The 22,078-nt window shown below is 41.6% G+C and overlaps 1 protein-coding gene across 1 annotated transcript; it reads left to right on the top strand.

Annotated features, from left to right (window-relative positions):
- The first annotated feature begins 25 nt into the window (after positions 1 to 25).
- On the top strand, positions 26 to 20,886 carry Pdia3 (protein disulfide isomerase family A member 3). The gene is given in 13 exon segments (NM_001246774.1): positions 26 to 192; positions 7,143 to 7,221; positions 9,017 to 9,134; positions 10,660 to 10,767; positions 12,188 to 12,317; positions 15,910 to 16,026; positions 16,115 to 16,240; positions 17,541 to 17,723; positions 18,056 to 18,164; positions 18,904 to 19,032; positions 19,890 to 19,969; positions 20,334 to 20,391; positions 20,773 to 20,886. Coding segments are annotated over 13 exon segments (1,518 nt in total).
- Positions 20,887 to 22,078: the final 1,192 nt, after the last annotated feature.

The following is a 22,078-nucleotide window of genomic DNA, read 5'->3' as shown; positions in this document are numbered from 1 at the left end:
ACCGCCCCCGCCGTGTCTCGCCGCCATGCGCTTCAGCCGCCTAGCGCTGCTCCCGGGCGTGGCGCTGCTGCTCGCCTCGGCCCGCCTCGCCGCCGCCTCTGACGTGCTGGAACTCACGGACGAAAACTTCGAGAGTCGCGTCTCCGACACGGGCTCTGCGGGCCTCATGCTAGTCGAGTTCTTCGCCCCTTGGTGAGGCCACTGTGCGGGATCAGGGCCGGAGGACCGGCTGGGCGCGGGAGCGGTTGGGCCTAGGCAACTCGGGCGCCCTCCACTATCCATCGGGCCTGGCTGCGGCTGGCTGCCTCCTTGTCAGTCGGTGGCTGCCCGGAGGCGCTCCGTCCCGGGATGGGGGTGGCGACAGGGGCAGATCCGGAAAGGAAGAAGCCTAGGTTCCCGCTTAGGGCCACGTCCCCAACCTCCGTGTTGTTGCTGCATTTCCTATGGAGGATTTACCCATCCCCTCCCCCTCCGATCTATATCTTTCAGTATCTAGGTGAGTCAGTGTAGACGTCCTCCGGTCTGCAGACTAGGCAGGCATCTCAGAGCCGTAGGGAGGAGCACAGGTACAGGTCCTGGATCCCAAGGTATTTCCTTTCTCTTGTCCCCTCCCCAGAACCATTGGTTTCTAACCAAGGTCACTCGGTGGCTGCAGAACCATCTTAAGTGCTTCCTTGAGACTGGCCATTATTTTGTCCATGGTATGGCATACAATATCTTACATTAAGCTGCAGAGGCACCCATCAAAAAGAGAGTAAACGAACATGAATGATTTCCCTAGAATCTATCATCATTGTCAGCTTTAGGTAACTGTAGAAAATGATAGGACTCACAAGGAGAAAGTAACCACTGTTGGAGGAGTATACCACTTCAGGGACCGCTTAACCTAACAAAAGGGTAGTTTCTTTAGAGTAAGTGTGACCTCCACATAAGAACTCTTTTGGGAAGGGAGAGCAAATAGGATATCTGGTTTTGTCACTTAAGTGGTGTGTTGGGTAATTTAAAAATTATTACCACAGCGAACTTAATTAATTTAACGCGGAAATAGTTCAATAGATGTGTATTTTTTTTTTGCTCTCCTTGTACAATAGCCCTTGATTCAAAACTATTCAAAAGTACCAGTAAAACAGTGTCTAACAGTTACACTATAACTTGTCTTTGCTTCTGACCCAGTGGCATTGCTACATTTCAAGTTTATCTGACTGACTTAGATGGGACACATTCAAAAGTCCTCGAGTGAACATTGCCTGAATCAGAAGGATATACTAGAGGCAGGAAGCAAATTGTTCTTCAGCTTGGGATATTTTGTGCTCAGGGCATTCTGTGGCTAACAGTCAGTACTGATTGTACTTTATAGATAACATTTATACATCCCCTAAAATTCATGTTCTCTGTTAGAAACAATTTATCATGGTTACATAGTAATGCTGTTAACTTTGAGTGGGTGTCCAGCTTCTTTGACTGAAGGGGTCATATATTTGGAGAATTGTAGGCTGTTTCACAATTAGTATAATGCAATTTTTAGTTAAGGCTTTGGGATATGGCTCAGTGCTTGCCTAGCATGTTCAAATTGCCATTGTTAAAGCTCTTTTTTTTCCCCCTCCGAGACAGGGTTCCTCTGTTTAGTCTTGACTTCTGGAACTCACTCTGTAGAGACTGACCTCTAACTCAAGATCTTCTTGCTTTGGCCTCCTTTTTTTCTTTTGAGACAGGATCTTGTGTAGTCTTGATGGGCCTCAGTCTGATCCTTTTGCCTCTATCCTGAATTCGACACCACACCTGACTTCAGGTTTGTCTTTCTCCTGAAAATTGTTGCACCTGCTTTCCTCAAGACTACATATCCCATCATTCATTGAGTCATCAAGAGTGGGGTGGATTTCTGCTGTGGTGTCTGCTTTTAGTAGGCTTAGAAGATAAAATCATCTCCCCCATTGCTGGCAAGAGAGAGTGGTTTTCTGAACGAGCAGTTTGTAGTGGAAAAGTCTCCTGTTAGTAATTTCTTTACTCCTACATACTCATCAATTTTAACATTTGGATTTTCTTTCTTTCTTTCTTTCTCTATTTATTTTTTGTTTGTTTCCTTGCTTGTTTTTATGATAGAGTCCTAAGTAGCTCAGGCTGGGCTTGAATTCCTTATCCTTGTGCCTCTGTCTCCCAAATGCTGGGATTATAAACTGCCCCACCAAGCTCTGGAGATTTAGTTTTATTTATTTACTTTTTCCTCTTGCACATAATAGGAGTGCTCTCCCCTGTTAGAGTGATCTGTTAATGAATTTTAAGATAGGGTCTCACTGTAGAGCTGTGGCTGTCTTGGACCTGATCCACATGCCTCTGAGTCCTGAGACATCACCTTTAACAGTAAGATGGAGACTGGAAAGATGGCTCAGCAGTTAAGAGCACTGGTTCTTCCAGAGGACCTGTGTTCAAACCTGCCAACCTACATGGTGGCTCACAACTGTAACTTCAGTTCCCTCTTTGGCTTCTGCAGTAATTGTATATACATGGTGCACAGACACATAATGCAGGCAAAACACCTATACACATAAAAATAAAGAAAAAATACACCTTAGGGAGAGATGGCTCAACAGCTACACATGGGTGTGTGTGGCTACTTTAGGGGACTGGAGGATCTGGCATATCTGGTCTCCCTGGATGCTTGCATTCATGTGAACATACCCATAATTTGAAATAAGTGGTGTGGTTTGGGGGGGGGGGACAAAATGGAGTCAGGGGCTGCAGTTCAGTGAGATAAAATTGTTTGCCTGTCTGATGCAAAACCCTAGCTTCCATCCTCTTTTAGGTCTGCCCTTCTCTCTGCTCCTTTAATTTTGTAAGTGAAAGTGAAAGATTTCTTTGCAGGCCACTGTTTCCATTATTAGATATGTTTTATTTGAAACAATATTTCATGTGGTGGAGGCTGTCCTTGGGCTGTCCTCCTATCCCCATCTCCTAGATACTTGGATTACAGGTGGGAGTTACTTGTTTGGCTAACCTGTGTATTTGTAGGAATATGCCTATCTGAATTTCTTTGTGAGAAATCACAGTGTTTCGGTGTTTTAAGTCTTAAACATCTTGTTGTAGATTTCTATGGTATTCTCCGAACATTTACCCACTGGTGCTAAGGATCAAACCCATGACTTTTCACCTGTGCTTGACACTATGTTACCCTCTACAACAAGAGCAATAAATAATATTATACAGTGTTTCTAAGTGTTTAGAGAAATACAAGCAGATATAAAATGGAAATTTGTGTGTTTGCAGATATATTTGTGTTCACATACAAGTATGTGTACATGCTGTTGGGGGTTGAGGCTGATTTCTCAGCCTCAACACTGGTTTCTCCCCAGATTTGTTATGTCTTAGTAATTCCTCCTCCTCTTCCTCCTCCTCCTCCTCCTCCTCCTCCTTCTCCTCCTCCTCTTTTCTTTTTCTTTTTCGTGAGTGGGTTTCTCTGTGTACCTTTGGAGCCTATCCTGGCACTCGCTCTGGAGACCAGGCTGGCCTTGAACTCACAGAGGTCCTCCTGCCTCTGCCTCCCGAGTTCTGGGATTAAAGGTGTGCGCCATCAACGCCCAGCTAGTACACCATGATGAAGGCAATTTGTTAAAGAAAGGTTTTATTTAGGGGTTTACAGTTTCAGAGGATTAGAGTCCATGACCATCATAGCAGGAGCTCTAGCTGAGAGCTTTGCTCACTGGTTGAGACAACAACCTTGAGGCAATGAGCATTAAATGGGAATGGTGTGGGTTTTTGAAACTTCAAAGCTAGACCCCCACCTCGTGTGACACACCTCCCAGTCCTTCCCAAATACTTCTGCCAAAGCAAAGAGGGACCAAGAATTCAGATAATTGCCTGTGAGAGGTTTATGTGTATGAATGGAGGATATCGAGTACACTAGAACTGAGGTTGCACATGGTTGTGAGCCACCATGTGGGTGCTGGGAACTGAACTCAGATCCTCTGCAAGACTAGCAAGTGCTATTAACTGGTGAGCCATCACTCCAGCCTGTTATTATAGGGTCAAGGACAGATTGATGTTTGTTCTCTCCTTGCACCTTTACATGGATTCTGGGGCTCTCTAGTTGTCAGGCATGTGGGGCAGGTTAGTAGATGCTGTTACCCGCTGACCTGTGTCATTGCCTCTGTGCCTCCCCCACCCCAATACTGGAATTTGAGGCCCAGGCCTTCCACGTTAAGGAAGCATTCTTCAGCTGAACTTTGTCCCCAGCATGAATTCATCTTCTTCCTTCACCCTTCTTTCTCTCCCTCTACCTCCATCTGCTCTCGCTCTTTCTCCCTTTCCCTCCTCCAGGTCGGGAGATAGAGTTTATAAGCTTAGTTTGGTTTCGAACTGGCTGTATATCTGATGGCCTTGAGCTCAACTCGAAAAGTGCTGGAATTACAGGCATGTGCCGTTGTGCAGGGCTTCTTGGGGGTTCTTAGCATTGAACCATGCATTTTTTTTTTATTTTATTGCTGTCTCTTTTTGGAGACAGGATCTCATGATGTAGATAAGGCTGGCTTCAAATTCAGATCCACCTGCTATTACGCCTGACCTTCTTTGGATTTTTTTTATATATTTGTAAAGTTGGTTTCTTTTTTGATAGCTGAGGTAAAGATGTTAACTTTTGTTTTAATTTTGACAGTTACTACTATAGAAAGTCAACAGCAAGAGGCAGGCGTGATATTATGTGTCTATTAGCTCAGTTTTTCAGAAGCTAAGGCATGAGCATTGTAAGTTTGGAACTGCCTGGGCTACATTAAAAAGATCTGCCCCCAAAGAGAAGAGGAAATGAACTCTTGTGCTGCTGTTCTGCGAATCTTTAGTAGATGACTGTTGCCTGTTTCCCGTGTTATAGATTTACTGATTGTAGTCACAATGCACAAATTTCTTGTACATTAGCTCTGCTATTCAACTTACTCTTGCCTCTCTGAAGCCTAAATACTTAAAAGGCCCAAACCCAGATTGTATCCTTTCATATTCATTCTTTTAAACCCTTAGAAATTGGAGTAGTACTACATGCATGTAATCCCAACACTTGAGAGAGAGGCAGAAAGATTGCTGTAAGTTCTATGGAAGCCAGGTCTGCATATACAGGCCAGCCAGGGCTACCTAGTGAGATCATGTCTTGAGACAGACAGACACCATGAATCAGCATCAAGTATCTTTCCCCTCTTCTTTCAGTGTAACTCTGAGCAGAACCAGCTGGAGCGCTGCATAGAACAAAGTGCTAAGTTTAGTATTTAGGCACACTAAGCTGAAGGAGGAGTAACATAGCTACATGAAGAAACCTTGTCTTTGAAGACTAAAAGGGGGGGGCTGGAAAACAAAAACAATCCCATTCCAAGCTTCAGCACATTAGAAAACACTTTTAAGATGGTAGCATGAGAGCTGGTCGAAACATAAGCTGGTATACTTTTTCCCAGAGGGCTACCTGCTGAAGCACCTGCTCTTGTATCCAGCAAGTCCTAACAGTCCCACAGGTGTTCAGTGTGCTTCCCGGGCATTTAGGTGTGGTGCATTTCTGTCAGTGTACAGCTAGCACCAGCTGTACATTATCTCTTCAGAAGCCCAATGGGTTGCAGAGGGATCACTTTGAGAAAGTTGAAGAGTTCTGTAACCTCCCTACAGGCAGCAGAAATACAAAACAGAAGGAAAGAAGCCAGGCAAGGTGGTACATGTCTATAATCCCAGAACTTGGGAAATGGTGATGGATCAGAAGTTCAAGATCATTTTTGGCTACAAGATACTTTGCCTCTGAAAAGTGTGTTTGGAGAAAGAATGTTAACAGACTGTCTCAAAAACAGGCTGAAGAGATGGCTCAGTGTTTAAGAGTGAATACTGCTTTTGCAAAGAATCTAGATTCCACATCTAGCATCTGTTTCTGGGGCCTTACAGTTGCCTGTGACTCCAATTCCAAAGGATCTGATGCCCTTTTCTGGCTTCCATGGGCACCTTCACACCTGTGGCATACTCATAAACATGCACACAAAAATAAAAATAAAAAAATCTGGCTGTTTGTTTGTTAAGGCAGCCTGGGCTGTTCTGTTGACCTGGAACTCACTCTGTAGACCAGGCTGGCCTTGAACTCACAGAGATCTGCCTTTGTCTCCCATGTGCTGGGGTTAAAGGTGTGTACCACCGCCACCCAGCTAACACGTTTTTTCTTAGATATAAAGTAATGGTTTGTCACATAATAGTGACATAGATGCATTTAAAATATGCTGTTTTTTTTTTAATATTTTGTTGCAGTTTTCTTTATTTGTGTGCATGGCAGATGTGGATTTGTTTATGCCACAGTGCATGGGTGGAGGCCAGAGGAGTCAATCTTTCCTCTGCCATATAAGTCCCAGAGACAGAACTCAGTTCATGAGGATCAGTGGCCAGTAACTTTAACTGCTAATTAACTCACTGGTCTCACTCTGTGCATTCGTTAAATGTTGCATAGTAAATGAATATATCTGAGTTGTTAGCAAAACACAGGTTCCAATTATTTTAACATAGTAAAATATTGTCATGTGCACATCTTTTTTGTTGTTTTTGGCTTGTTTGTTTGTTTGTTATAATATCCCAGCACTTGGGAGTCAGGCAGACAGATCTCTGAGTCTGAGGCCAGACTGGTCTGTATAGATAGAGAAACCTTGTTTCAAACAAAGCAAAAATGAAAAGAAACATGGAGCTGTACTTTGGCCACAATAAATATCACTCAGCCTGCTGCTGGCATTGTTGTAAACAAGCAAGTTAAGAGCAATTCTTGTGAAGAGAATTAACATGTGATTGAGCATAGTAAGCACTCTCAAGACTAAGGCAAAAGGAAGCCAAAGAGAAAGGTACTTTTGGCCACCTGAAACACCACCCTATTCTACCTGGAGAAACACACTTGTGAGAGAACTCAGGGGAAGAAGCATAATAGTCATTATTCAATATATCAGAGGTCTGGGATATAGCTTGGTGTTTAATATTGGTATAGCATACCTACAATCAGTAGAAGAGGGGCTGAAGGAAGGTCACAGCCTGGGAATTATGTAACAAGACCCTGTCTTCAAAAAAAACACAGTAGTATGATTTCAGATTTTTCCTAGGTAGAAACATCAGTAAGTTTGTGTTAAACTAAGAATCTGACTTTTTTTTTTTTTAAATAGGTGTGGACATTGCAAGAGGCTTGCCCCTGAGTATGAAGCTGCAGCAACTAGATTGAAAGGAATAGTCCCATTAGCAAAGGTGAGCAGAAGTGGATTCACCAAAAAGGAAAATGAAATATTTTATTTTTCATTGCATGTATGTGTGGACATGTGTGCATATTCCTTTGTGAGTCCTTGGGCTTGAGAACAAGCCCCTTTACATTCTGAGCCATTTTTTTCACTGGCCCAAGTGTATAAAGCTAGTATTTTGGGTGGCTGGAGATATGGCTGACTGGTTAAGAGCACTGGCCTCTCTTACAGAGGACATGGGTTCATTTATTTCTCAGTACTCAGACAGTGGCTGACAGTCCCCAGGGATGATGATGCCTTCTTCTGGCCTTCGAACCTGGTACATGAGAGTGCAGACAAAACACTCATACACAAAACAAAACATTTAAGGGGGTGGGGTGGGGAATCTTGTCATGGAAGCTGTAGTGTGGCCCATTGAGTCCACGGTTTACCCTTTAGTTCATTCATCTTCAAAGTATTCATTACCATGCATTATTGGAGTCTGGCTCAAGACTTCTGACTTCTGCAGTACCACTGATAATGGACTCTCACAGGCTTCCTCTTGGCTATCCTGTTTTTCTGTGTTGTGGAGATGTTGCTGTTTTGGATCTGTGGGTTTGTCCCCTTCACATGTTCCAGCAGTTCATAGATATGGTGGGTGTTGGGGTGGGCCAACTCACAGCCTTGGATCTGGACCTGGTCAATAGCTGGGTTTGGTCAGCCCACCAGCTTTCTTTTGTCACTACTTGGGCGAGCTCTGCAGTCTGCCTAAGCTAGATCACGCAATGCAGCAATGCAGCCTGCAGCAAAGGATCTGCTTTTGCGTCCTCAGATCCAACTCGCTAACACTCACACCACCAGATTCTTTTTTGTTTGGTTGGTTTGGTTTTTTGTTTTTCTTCTAAATTTTGTTTTGGGTGGGGTGGGGTAGGGTGGGTGGGGGGGTGGTTGCAAGGGCAGAGGGTGGGTAAGAGGGAACAAGGAGATGAGTGGGATCGGAATACACAATGTGAAATCCACAAAGAATCAATAAAAGTTAAAAGATTTTTAAAAAGAACATGGTAAATAAGAACTAAGGGCAGACAAAGACACTGTAAGGATGAGAGGGAATATTGAGTTCCCTAATCTACCTTGATGATAGTGATGGGATCAGGGAAAAAAAGACATGGGATATTGCTGAGTATGTAGCCAAGTGGTTGGTTAATTTAGGGCTGGTATTTTTATAGAATTTTAAGAGCTAGCTGTGGTGGTAACCCATGATTCCAGCATTTGAGACGTAAAAACAGGATTAGAAATTCAAGACTAGCCTGAGCTACCTGAGACCTTGTCTCAAACAGGCAAAAAATAGTAATGATTAATAAATGTTGTCATTCTGAAATATCTGAAATAATAAGCTAACAGTTGTTCCAGTTTAAAGGTCTATTTACTAACCAGATTAGTAGTTTGTTTTTGTTTTTTGAGGCAGGGTTTCTCTGTGGTGCTCCGGCTGTCCTGGAACTTGCTCTGTAGACCAGGCTGACTTTGAACTCACAAATATCTGTCTGCCTCTGCTTCCTGAGTGCTAGAATTAAAGGTGTGTGCCACTACAGCCTGGCAAAATAATTTAAGTCATTAGTGTTACATTTTTATATGAAGCCAAGTAATCTGAATTCTAAAGCATCTCTTAGGCAGTTCTGATCTAGTTAGATAGCACTAATTCACCTGTAAGGTCTAATGACCTCTGTGGTAAGTATGACAAGAAGTGTTGATCCTCTATGGGTTTAGCCAGTCATTGTATTTTGCAGGTACTTAAATAATAAAGTAACTCTTATTCTATCTACTCTTAGGTTGATTGCACTGCCAACACAAACACCTGTAATAAGTATGGAGTCAGTGGCTACCCAACCCTTAAAATATTTAGAGATGGTGAAGAAGCAGGTGCTTATGATGGGCCTAGGACTGCCGGTAAGGATCTGAATTGCATGGAACCTAGGCGAGGCTTACATTTCTTTCTTTCTTTGTGTATTTTCAAGACAGGATTACACTGTACCTCTGGCTGTCCTGGAACTCACTGTATAGACCAGGATAGCCTTGAATTTGCCTGCCAAATACTGGAATTAAAGATATGTACCACTTACACATGGTTTAGGTTTAAATGTCTAACCCTTCTGCCTCAGCTTTACAAGTAATGGCATTATAGGCTTGTGCCATCTTCCTGCCTTGGATTGTCTTGAGGTAGTAGGTGTTGGTATTCATAAACAAACACTGGTCCTTTCCTGGAGTTTGTGTTCTAGTTGATGGAAGGTGGAAGGCGGTCGTTACATATGTGTGGGCTATCGATAGTGGTCGAGTATTTGACTAATAATGTGCAGAGTGCTGGGTTCAGTCCCCGGCATAGCAAAGAAATCTTGTGCTCATTGCATTACAATGCCTACTACTATCTTTTTAAAAGGTAACCATACAACATGAAAATCCACATATGGGTGAGGTTGGTTTTGTTTAGGCCTTCATGAGCACTGCACCACTGAGCTACTATATGAATGGGAAATTTATTTACAGAATAGATGTTACTGAATTTATGAGATAGACATTATAAAGTCCTTGTCTATTTGAAATTTAAGAAAGTGGTTTAAAAAAAAAAATAGATAAACCAGGTGTTTGTGTCTCATGCCTTTAATCCCAGGGCTTGGGAGTCAGAGGCAGGTGGATCTCGTAGCTCAAGGTCTACAGAGGGAGTTGAGTGCACAGAGAAACCCTGTCTGGAAAAAGCGGGGGGGGGGGGGGGGGGGAGCAAATAAATTGCTGTGCTCTTTGAGGCTTTCTAGATATGTACCCTACAGATTATTGTTTGAATTCACCTGCAGACAAGTTGTTTATCATAGAATCTTTTGAAAAAGCAAAAAATTGGAAATAAATGTTGCCAGTTGCCTGGAAAGATGGCTCAGCGATTAAGAACACCCAGCTGCTCTTCCAAAGATCTCTGAGTTTAAGTCCCAGCAACCATATGGTGGCTCACAACCATCTGTAATGAAATCTCATTCCCTCTTCTGGCATTCAGGCAGACATGTAGACAGAAGAATTTATACATTTTTTAAAAAGTCTGCCAGTTATCATGGGTTAAATAAATCATTGTATATAAATAAAAAAACCACTCTGCGCTTATAACAACGATTGAAGGCTGTTAGGATGGCTCAATGTGCACCTCTTGCCAACCATAACAATCCTCAGAGCCCAGGTGGTAGAAGGAAAGAACCAGATACTGCCTTTAATCCCAGCATTTGGGAGGCAGAGGCAAGTGGATCTCTGTGAGTTCGAAGCCAGCCTGTTCTACAGAGAGAGTTCCAGGACGACCTCCAAAGCAATACAGAGAACCCTGCCTCAAAAAAACAAACAAAAAAAGCCATGTATTGTTTTATTCTTTTGAATTTTGTATCATTCCAATCCTTACCTTCTCAAAAATTATGTGTCAATGTAATTTTTGTCTTCTAAGATGGAATTGTCAGCCACTTGAAGAAACAAGCAGGACCAGCTTCGGTTCCTCTCAGGTCTGAGGAAGAATTTAAGAAGTTCATTAGTGATAAAGATGCTTCGGTGGTGGGTAAGTAGCAGATGTCTGGTTATACCACAAAGTTGATTGGATTTTTTTAAAACTTCCATGTTTGGGGAAACCAAAGTTAAAGCAGCTTAATGTAAGCTTGAAGCAGTTAAAAGATAACTGATAGAACTGGGTCAGAAACTGTAAAGGGCAAAAGAATGGTGTCTTGTGTGGGTTTGTATTCTTAGAGGTGTAAAGTTTAAATTCAGTGAAGAGACCAGAAGAGGAGTGTCACTGGCTTACCTCCACCCCTACCCCACAGTGCTGGGAATTTAACCAACCTCCTCACTCATGCCAGGCAAATGCTCCATGTGCACCTCTTGCCAACCATAACAATCCTGTGACTGACCTATATATCCTAGGTTTGTCCCTCCTTTAACCCTGAGAGTTAAGTCTTTAGCAGGGTAGTTAAACTGCAAACAAGGTTTAAGGCAAGGGAATACAAGTAAATAGTCAATTTCAGTGTCTATTTTCAAATATTATAGGTACTTTTGGTTAAGTTTCTGTTGCTATAAATACTTGAGGCTGAGTCATAGAAAGGAAAGGATTTGCCTTATTGTTGCAGATGTTCAAAAAAGACAATGGCAAACACATTTTTAAATTCTGGTGCAGGTCTCCTTGGTGCATGTCATGGAAGCAATGCATGCAACAAGGAGAGGTGCAAAGCTTACTAGCACACCTAATTGAAAGAAATTTTGTGGGTGTGTATGTGTAACACACTGAGATTAAAACCTTGGCCCCAGCCGGGCATTGGTGGTGCGCGCCTTTAATCCCAGCACTCGGGAGGCAGAGGCAAGCGGACCTCTGTGAGTTCGAGGCCAGCCTGGTCTCAGGAGCGAGTGCAGGCTCCAAAGCTACACAGAGAAACCCTGTCTCAAAACACAAAAACAAAAACAAAAAAAAAAAACAAAAAACCTTGGCCCCAGATGACACTGGGGAGCACTCAGGAGGCAGAGGCAAGTGGCTCTTAAGAAGTGAGGAAGTTTGCCCAGATCTGTTCTGGAGAAGTCAAAGGAAGACTTCAGTTCTTCAAAATCCTCTCTCTTTCTCTATTGGGTAGAGAAAGGAGTCTTTTTTTTTTTTTAATAAATACATTTTACTTATTTATTTATTATGTATACAGTCTTCTGCCTGCATGCCAGCAGAGGGCACCAGATCTCATTCAAGGTGGTTGTGAGCCACCATGTGGTTGCTGGGAATTGAACTCAGGACCTCTGGAAGGGCAGTCAGTGCTCTTAACCTCTGAGCCATCTCTCCAGCCCTGGAGAAAAAAGTCTTTAGTGTAGTGTTATGTCAGATGTCCAAAGCAGCCTGGTCTTAAACTGAAATGTTTATCCATACCAGACAGAGCACTTTGAATATTAGAAGTATAATGTAAGTCTTAACACTTATTTATTCCTTATGTTTGACATTTCCTATGCAGGCTTTTTCAGGGATTTATTCAGTGACGGTCACTCTGAATTCCTAAAAGCAGCCAGCAACTTGAGAGATAACTACAGATTTGCACACACCAACGTTGAGTCTCTGGTGAAGGAGTATGATGATAATGGAGAGTAAGTGATTGCATTCCCTCATCTCTTACTGTGAGCTTTGAGATGTATGACCCTTTTTGTTATTACTTAGTTTGTGTAAGCTCAGTCTAGAAAACTTTCCTGTGAAGGGCATCTATAGAAGGAGAAGGTATATAAGCAAATATACATAGAAATGAAAGTATTATATTGTAATTTGTTATTGAAATATATAAAACGGGGGAGTTTTTTCCCCTTTTTGTGGACTGGGGTGTATTAGAAAAAGCTATAGGACCAGCTGATGACCTCTCATGCCTTTAGTCAGCACTCGACAGACAGAGGCAGGCAGATCTCTGAGTCCGAGGCCAGCCTAGTGTAGAACAAATTCTAATTGATCTTAATAATAAAAAGTCAAAGTCAGCTATTGGGGTAAAAGCTGAAGGATCAGAGAAGCAGTGCAGCCAACCACTAGAGAAACCTTTTAATTCTACTGAATCTTCAGACTGCATCTCTCTCTTGTCCCTTCCTGCTTCTTATTCCTCTCTCTGCCCAGCCATATCACTCCTGTCTCCACCTCCCTAGTGCTGGGATTAAAAGTGTGTGATCCCAAGTGCTGGGATCACCTTTGTGTGAGCTCTGGTTCTCTTTTAGACAGATTCAATTTCGTGTAGCCCTGGGTGGCCTTGAGCTCACAGAGATCTGTCTACCTCTGTCTCCCAAGTGCTGGGATTAAAGGTGTGTGCCACAACTGCATGGCCTCTGTGGCTAACTAGTGTGGATAACTCAGTGCTTTGATCCTCAGGTAAGCTTTATTTGTTAGATCATAAACAAAATATCACCACAGCCTGGTCTACAGATTGAGTTACAGGACAGCCAAGGCTACACATAGAAACCTGTCTTGAAAATCCAAAGAAAGAAAAGACTGTATGGGTTGGAGAGATGGTTCAGTGGTTAAGAGCTAGTACTGTTCTTGCAGAGTACCAGAGTTTAGTTCCAAAGCACCACATCAGGCAGCTTATAACTAGCTGTAATTATTTCAGGGGTTCTAACAGATGTTCTTTTGGCTTCTGTGGGAACCCACATGGACATGTGTAGATCAAGCTGGACTTGCTGCAGGCTGTCTCTGGACCATGCCCAGGGAAGAGGTGATTCTTGGTAGATGAAATTTTCCTGGTAGAGTATGGCAGTTAGGTTGAGAATTATTCTAGATAAGAGTTCGAGGGAGAGCTCATTAGTAAAGTGCACCCACACAAAAAAGCCCAAGCAAATTGGTGTACACCTGTTGTTTTTTTGTTTTGTTTTCTGAGACAGGGTTTCTCTGTAGCTTTGGAGTCTGTCCTGGAACTTGCTCTGTAGATCAGGTTGGCCTCAAACTCAAGAGATCTGCCTGCCTCTGCTGCTTGGGTGCTGGGTTTAAAAGCATGCACCATAAAACAACAGCAAAATAGAAAAGGCTCTAACGACTTTTATTGTCAAGTTCACTGCCAGCTGTCTAAGCACATAGGATGTTCCTGGTATCATAGATTTGGCAATGTAACATTCTCTTCATCACTAAAGCTGGTTTACCACCTCACTTTTGAGAGTAATCATTGGGTATTAAGGACTTAATAAACCTTGTGCTATAATTTATTCTAATAAATGACTAGAATAATTTTAGTTTGATTCTGTTTTAGTTCCGTGATTCTAATTTTAGTTTCGCTATTGATTTTTAAAGATGTTGGACCAAGTATCAGTCTAATCCTTATAAGCTTTGGGTTGTTTTGTTGTTGTTTGTTTTTATCAGTTCAAAGGGGAGTTAAGAGTAAGGAATGAATTTCTTCTATTTTGGTGTATGCATATCTTTGTGTCACGTGTATGACTAATGTCTAAGGTGGTGATGAGCCTCCATGTGGGTTCTGAGAATTGAACCTGGGTCCTTTGCAAGACCAATAAGTGCTTTTAACCATCGAGCCAAATCTCCAGCCCCTATATGTCTAATTTTTATTTTAAGATAGTTATGCTACGTGGCCACCCTGGGATTTAACTCAGAACCACTGCTGATCTTGAACTAATGCTCTTGACCTCCCAGATACTGGGATTGCAGGGGTCCAGAACCATACATGGCTCTAACTTCCAAATCTTAAAACCAGGAACAAACCAGTTCCAGATTAGTTCTAGGTCATAACGTCTGATGATCTCTTTCAGCCTCTGTATGCACTAGGCATGCAAGTAGTGCATAGATAACACTTAAAAATTTTTTTAATTGCCCTGTGGTGGTTGCACAAGCCTTTAGGGAGGCAGAGGCAGGTGATCTGAGTTCGAAGCCAGCCTGGTCTACATAGTGAGTTCCAGGACAGGAAGTGCTACAGAGAGAAACCCTGTCTCAAAAAGACAAAAACAAAAAGATGTAATTATACTCGGGAGGCTGGCATAGGCAACTGGTCTACATAGTGAGTACAGGCCAGCAAATGCTACAGGGAGAGCCTGTCTGCATAAAGAGAAAAATTTTGGTTTGTTTTTCAAGATAGGAAAGTTTCTCTGTGTAGTCCTGGTTGTCCTGGAATTCACTCTGTAGACCAGGCTGGCCTTGAACTCAACAGAAATCCAAATCCTGGGATTAAAGGTGTGTGCAACCACTGTCCTGCATTTTTTAATTTTTATTTATTTGTTTATGTGTAGTGTTTTGTCTGCACATATGTCTGTGCATCATGTGCATGTATGGCCCTCAGAACTCAAGAGTCCCCTGGAACCGGGGTTAGACTGTTGTTAGGTGCTATTTGGGTGGAATCCAGGTCTTCTAGAATTGCAACCAGTGCTCTTAACTGCTGAGCCATCTCTCCTGTAACAATAACTCTTTCTGCCAGCTGCCTGGGTTCCGCCGCCACGTTAAGACCCCCAATTAACACAGAGAGTCTTATATTATTTACAGTGCTGCTGGCCAATGACTAGGATTTTTTATTTGCTAGCTCAGTCAACCATACTACTAATCTATATATTTTATATTTTTGGTTGTGAGCCTAGCCTTTAATGGCTGAGCCATCTCTCCAGCCCTACTAATCTATATATTTTATAAGGACTTATCCTACCGAAGATGCCGGCCTTATCTTCCTATCTTCCTGGGATCACATGGCGACTCTCCTCTCTCCTACATTTCCCAGAATCCTCCTTCTTTCCTAGCCCCACTTATCTTGCTTCCTTATTGTCCAGCAGTGCTTTATTTATCAACCAATAAGACAAACATATACACGGAAGGACCCCCAACCACCCCACCCCCGTTACTCTCCAGCCCATACATTTGTTTACTTATTAAAAAGGTAGTTGTTTTATTTCTGTTATGGTACCGAGAATTGAACCCAAGGTGGTAGGCAAGCACTCTACCAATGAACTTTGTCAGAATGCTTTAAACAGGATCTCTTTATAGTGACCCTGCTGCCTCTACCTTCCAAGTGCAAAGGTTACAGGTATGTCACACAGTGTCCATCTTGTCTCAGTTTTTTCTTTTTTGATACACAGTCTCTGTGTAATCCTGGCTGATTTGTAGACCAGGCTGGCCCCAAACTCATGGAGATCCAACTGCCTCTGCTTTCTGATAGCTGGAATTAAATCATCTTGAGTTTTAAATGAAATCTGATGCTTAAAACATTTTTTTTTTTAAAAGGGGGATCACTTTATTTCGTCCTTCACATCTTGCTAACAAGTTTGAAGACAAAACTGTGGTATATACTGAACAGAAAATGACCAGTGGCAAGATAAAAAGGTTTATCCAGGAAAGCATGTAAGTACCTCTTTCCTTGTTCCTATCACTTTGATACTTCCATAGTACAGCTAGAAAATGACAAAACTAATGTATTGTTTCATTTCAGTTTTGGTATCTGTCCTCATATGACAGAAGACAATAAAGATTTGATACAGAGCAAGGACTTACTTACAGCCTACTATGATGTTGACTATGAAAAGAATGCTAAAGGTTCCAACTATTGGAGAAACAGGTAATAAAAACCATGCTTTTCCTTTGTGTAGACATGCTTACCTATTATGTGAACAGTTCTAACTGTCTTGTTGTTCTGGGATATAAGATTGGAGGAAAATGGGAATGTGGCGTGCCTTAGTTGGTGCGGTGGTTGCGTAGCGTGCACAAAGCCCTTGGTTTGGTTCTCAGCACATGTGCATGCATGTGTACATGCCCATCTAAAACTGGTGGGTGACACAGGGTTGTAGTCTAAGCATTTAGGACAATCAAAATTTAAAGTTACCAGGCTGGAGAGATGGCTCAGCGGTTAAGAGCATTGACTGTTCTGACTGTTCTTCCAGAGGTCCTGAGTTCAATTCCCAGCAACCACCTTGAATGGGATCTGGTGCCCTCTGCTGGCATGCAGGCAGAAGATTGTATAGACTGTATACATAATAAATAAATAAAATCTTTAAAAAAAAAAAAAAACCTTATTTAAAAAAAATTTAAAGTTACCATGCTACGTACTGAATTTTGGCTAGTCTGGACAGCCTACAACTCTGTCTTAAAAGCTGCATTTAAAGCCATAAGGACCACTAACACTATTTACAGAATCTTTTGGACATGAATTCTATGTTCTTTGCTGTACTACATTGACTCCAGGCTGTATGGTGAAAGGTGTAAGTCTGATGTACAGTACACTTACAACATTGTACCCACTTCTTTATGAATTCTCTGGTTGTGTTTTAACCCTATAAATGTTCTTTTCAGGTCACTTTTATGCATGCAATAAATTTTATAGTTAATAGTATAGGAAAATTTCTATCAAATGCAATAGGTACCACCACCGCTTAAGAGCTAAGGTCACTAAGCCACAAAATTTTAACATAATCAGTGCCTGGTTTTATAAATTCATGCTAATTCCAGAAGGCTGAATGGATCATAGAATTTTTTGCCTTTTAGCTTCCTGCTTCTTGGTTTCAAAGACTTAGCCTGACAAGGTGATGCATGCCTTTAATACTAACACTGTGTGAGTTTTAGGCCAACCTGCTCTACATGCTCCAGGACACACAGGACTACATAGAGACCCTGTCTGTTAGTTCTTAAAAAAAAAAGAAAAGAGATGGAGCCAGGCGTTAGTGACACACACCTTTAATCCCAGTACTTGAGAGGCCGTGGCAGGCGGATCTCTGTGAATTTGAGGCCAGCCTGGTCTACAGAGCAAGTTCCAGGACAACCTCCAAAGCAATACAGAGAAACCCTGTCTCAAAAAAAAACAAACAAACAAACAAAAAAATGGTTTGTTTGACTATTACATTTCTTTTATTTATTCCTCACAGAGTGATGATGGTGGCAAAAAAATTCCTGGATGCTGGACACAAACTCAACTTTGCTGTAGCTAGCCGTAAAACCTTTAGCCATGAGCTGTCCGACTTTGGCTTAGAAAGCACTACTGGAGAGGTTCCTGTTGTAGCAATCAGAACTGCTAAAGGAGAGAAGTTTGTCATGCAGGAAGAGTTCTCGTAAGTTATTACTTGGCATTGATTCAGGATTTGGCTCAAAAATCATTAAAGCCTAAACACTACAAAGCTAGAGTGACATTGGGGTAGGGAGACATCTCCAAGCAAGACCTGTGATTATCATTTTTTCTCAGCTTAGAATCTTAAAGAATGTGATTTCTGTAGACTAACAAGGGTAGCAGCTTGCAATTCTTGCATAATTCCATTCATTAGCAGTCCTAGATGGAGGCTGGGCATGGAGGTATGCTCTTGTAATTCCAACATGCACTTGGAAGGTGGAAGCGGGAGAAAAAAGGATCATGAGTTCCAGTGAGAGTCTCTCTTTGCATTTGCAGGAGGGACGGGAAGGCTCTGGAGCGGTTCCTGCAGGATTACTTTGATGGCAACCTGAAGAGATACCTCAAGTCTGAACCTATCCCAGAGACCAACGATGGGCCTGTCAAGGTTTGTGTTGCCTGAGGTCTCACCTATCTGCAGTGGTCTCTTCCTGAATCTTAAACGTTGATAGGCCTGAACAAAAAACCTATTGACGTTTCTTTGTTTTTAATGCTGGGGCTCAAACCCACATTAAACAAGTATCCTACCACAGAGCCATATCCCCAGCCAAGAAAACCACTATGGGTCCAAGAGGTGGTTTCGTGGGGAAAGCAGTTGATGCAAAAGCCTAAAGACCTGTTTGATCTCTTTATCCCACATAACAGTGGAAGGAGAGAAGAAAGTCCATATTTATGTATATATACACACAGTGAGTAAAATTGTTTGTGGGTTTTGGTTTTTTTTTTATGTGCATTGGTCTTTTGCCTGCGTGTAGATCTGTGTGAGGGTATCAGATCTTACACAGATCTCACAACTTGTAAACAGTTGTGAGCTGCCATGTGGGTGCTGGGAATTGTTGGAAGAGCAGTCAATGCTCTCTCAACCACTGAGCCATCTCTCTAGCCCCATGAGTAAAAGATTTTTAAAAGAAAGAAAACCACTACTAGGTAGTATTTATAATTCTTTTTTTAATTTGCTATGGCTTCCTAAACATAGTTTGATAGGGATAGATGTGAGGGTAAGTTGATTAATGGGGAATAACACCATGTTTACAGGTGTGTAAATGTTGTAATAAAAATTAGGGAGAGTTAGCTTGTGGGTTTATTTTCGGCTTTCTTATGACAAGAGAATCTTATGTGTTTTCTAGGTTGTGGTAGCAGAAAATTTTGATGACATAGTGAATAATGAAGATAAGGATGTGCTGATTGAATTTTATGCCCCTTGGTGTGGTCACTGTAAGAATCTGGAGCCCAAATATAAAGAACTGGGAGAGAAAGTAAGTCTGAACCTCTTCTGAATATAAAATGGAACTGGAAGTTTATATATGTTTTAACCATGGATTTAATTAGTTCCTATTTTTTCCCAACTATTGTTTACATGTTTGCTTTTGACTGCCCCTAGCCTATAGAGAACTTAAAGATATCCACTAAACATAAATCAGGCTCATTCTACATCATGGTTAGAAATGTCTGGAATCTTCTGAATTATGGTGATGGCGTCTGAATTCGTATAGTCCTTCATTTTAAAAAAAACTTCGTGTTTTTCCTTTGTAATGTAATATGAGCCAGGTAAATTTAAAGGTGGCCATGTGTAATCTTGGTGTTTTGTTTTGAAACAGGGTCTTATAGTCCAAGAGCAGCCTAAGCATGTGCTCAGCCTCCCACATGGAAAGACTAGGCCTGGCCTTATATAAGTCTTGTATAGGAACCAATAAAGCCGGGCCATGTTGGTGCACACATGTTTCTCACTTAAGCAAAACCTTTAATAAAACACAGGTAATAGGCTAGAATTGTCTTTAAGTCGTAAACCAGTAAGTACCTGTTACTGAAAGCTTTACCAGGCTTGCATCCCAAGTGCTAGGATTAAAGGCATGGGCCAGTAGGCCTGGACTGATAGCAGGTATTTTGAATGATGTTCAGACTGTGTGACTTCGACTGGCCTGGAACTGGCAACAGTTCTGTTTCTGTCTCCAAGGGAGTGTGTAGGAGTGTGCATGTGCATTTGAGGTGTGCTTCACACTTTGGCTCAGGCCAGTCTGGAATTTGTGGCATTGCCCCTACCTCAGCTTTTTCAGGGCTGGGATGAAGTTCTTCATTGTTGGCTTTTTTTAATGTGTGACTTTTTTATTAACAGCTCAGCAAAGACCCAAATATTGTTATAGCCAAGATGGATGCCACAGCTAATGATGTGCCTTCTCCATATGAAGTCAAAGGGTAAGTTGATGGAAGGTGCTTTTGTTTAGAAATGGAATTTACTTTGTTGCCTAGGCTGGCCTCACCTGAATTCAAACTAACCTAGCTTTCACCCACCTGAATAGCAACCATAAACCATTTCCTTGCTGATAGTTTGAGGGAGATGCATTTCTGCAATGGGTGACCCCAGTATGATTCCCAAAAAAAACTGTGATTTCTTGTAAGTTAGAGAAAAACTGAGGGTATAATTTAGGCACTCGTGGAGAGTAACCTCTAATCAGATTAGAAACCACAAAGAAAAGGGGTCCTTGGAACACTCAGACAGGTATATGTTAAGGTTGCTCTGAGACCTGAAATTGGTAAACTTTTTCCTTCTTTTTTCTAGTTTTCCTACCATCTACTTTTCACCAGCCAACAAGAAGCTAAATCCAAAGAAGTATGAAGTAAGTGCATTGTCCCATTTCCCCCAGAACAATATATATATATATATATATATATATATATATATATATATATCATTCCTATATATTTCTTTTTTATGTGCATTGGTGTTTTGCCTCTGAGGGTGTCAAATATCCTGGAACTGGCATTACAGACAGTTGTGAGCTGCCATGTCTCCAGCTCCATACCTAGTTCTTTCATTGGTCCATTTATTTACGTTTTATTTGTGACGGTAGGAATATGTGTGATAGAGGACAGCTTTGGGGAGTTAGTTCTTTCCTCCTGTCATTTGGTATCTTGGGATCAAATTCCCATAAGCCTTTCGACTGGCCCTTAACTAGAATTCTTTTTAAAAGTTAAAATAACCTTTTTTTTTTTTTCAGGGTGGCCGTGAATTAAATGATTTTATTAACTATCTACAACGAGAAGCTACAACCCCCCCTATAATTCAAGAAGAAAAACCCAAGAAGAAGAAGAAGGCACAAGAGGACCTCTAAAGCAACAGCCAAATGCGCCACTTTGTAAAAGGACTCTTACACCAGAGATGGCAAAACCATCAGAGGACAGAATGGATATACTCTGAATCCTGTTAAATTTTCTCTAAACTGTTTCTTAGCTGCACTGTTTATGAAAATACCAGGACCAGTTTATGTTTGTGGTTTGGGGAAAAAATTATTTGTGTTGGGAAGAATGTTGTGGGGGTGGGGGGAATTGAGTTGGGGGTTATTTTCTAATTTTTTTTGTACATTTGGAACAGTGACAATAAATGTGCCCCCTTTATACTGTCGTGTTTTTTCCCCTCGTGGAATGGAGAGTCAGGGTCTTTAAACTTTACTATAGAGCTTTCTTCAGTGAGAGAAGTGTTTGATATGTTGATCCGTGCTGTTCAATACTTATAGCTGAGACAGGCCTATTGACACACACACCTGTAGTCCCAACAATTGTTAGGTAGAAGCAAGAAAACAAAAAGTTCAAGGTCATCCTTGGCTATGTAACAAGTTTGAGGCTAGCTTCTTGAGCCATGTGAAATTAAAAACAATTTTAAGGCTTCATAGTACCTGCTACGCTGATCCCTGTAGCCTCAGACTGACTTGGTCCAGTTACCATCTCTTTTAATTTCTCAGACTCCTGAATCCCAGGTTGTCCTTGAACTTGTGACAGTCCTTCCTAGTCAGCCCCCAGGTACTGTGATTACAGTTGTTTTGGCCTTGTTTATGTCCTAAAAATGGATACTGCTTATCTTTGCCATGAAGCCAAGCTTTCTGCATGTTCATACCTCCTGAGGATTGTCCTGCCCAGAAATGTCTTGTACAAATGTGACATCAGTTTGGGGTTCCATATTGATAATGCTAGGTGCAGGTCTCCCCAGATCTTTGGGTGTAGCCATTAACTTCCTTCCAGTGAAACAGAAACATCATCCCTGGCAAGAGGAACAATAGCCTATAGAAATCTGTTATTTTGTTTTTGTTTTTTGAATGAATTAAAATATGGCCCTCTTTTTATAGCTAAATCAGACTCTTGTCCATAATTGTAACTTTCAGCCCTGGATCATTCTAGGTATATAGCCTTAATTCTATGATACTCTAAACACACAAAATGAAACATCTTAATATAATCCCTGCTGTTTTCTTAATTTTTTTTATTTTTTTTAGATTTATTTATTTATTATACATACTGTGTTCTGTCTGC

The sequence above is a fragment of the Cricetulus griseus genome, chromosome 6 (genome assembly GCF_003668045.3).
Source record: "Cricetulus griseus strain 17A/GY chromosome 6, alternate assembly CriGri-PICRH-1.0, whole genome shotgun sequence".
NCBI classification, from domain to species: Eukaryota; Metazoa; Chordata; class Mammalia; order Rodentia; family Cricetidae; genus Cricetulus; species Cricetulus griseus.
The sequence above is the reverse complement of the archived record's forward strand: the minus strand, read 5'-3'. Positions and strand labels throughout refer to the sequence as shown.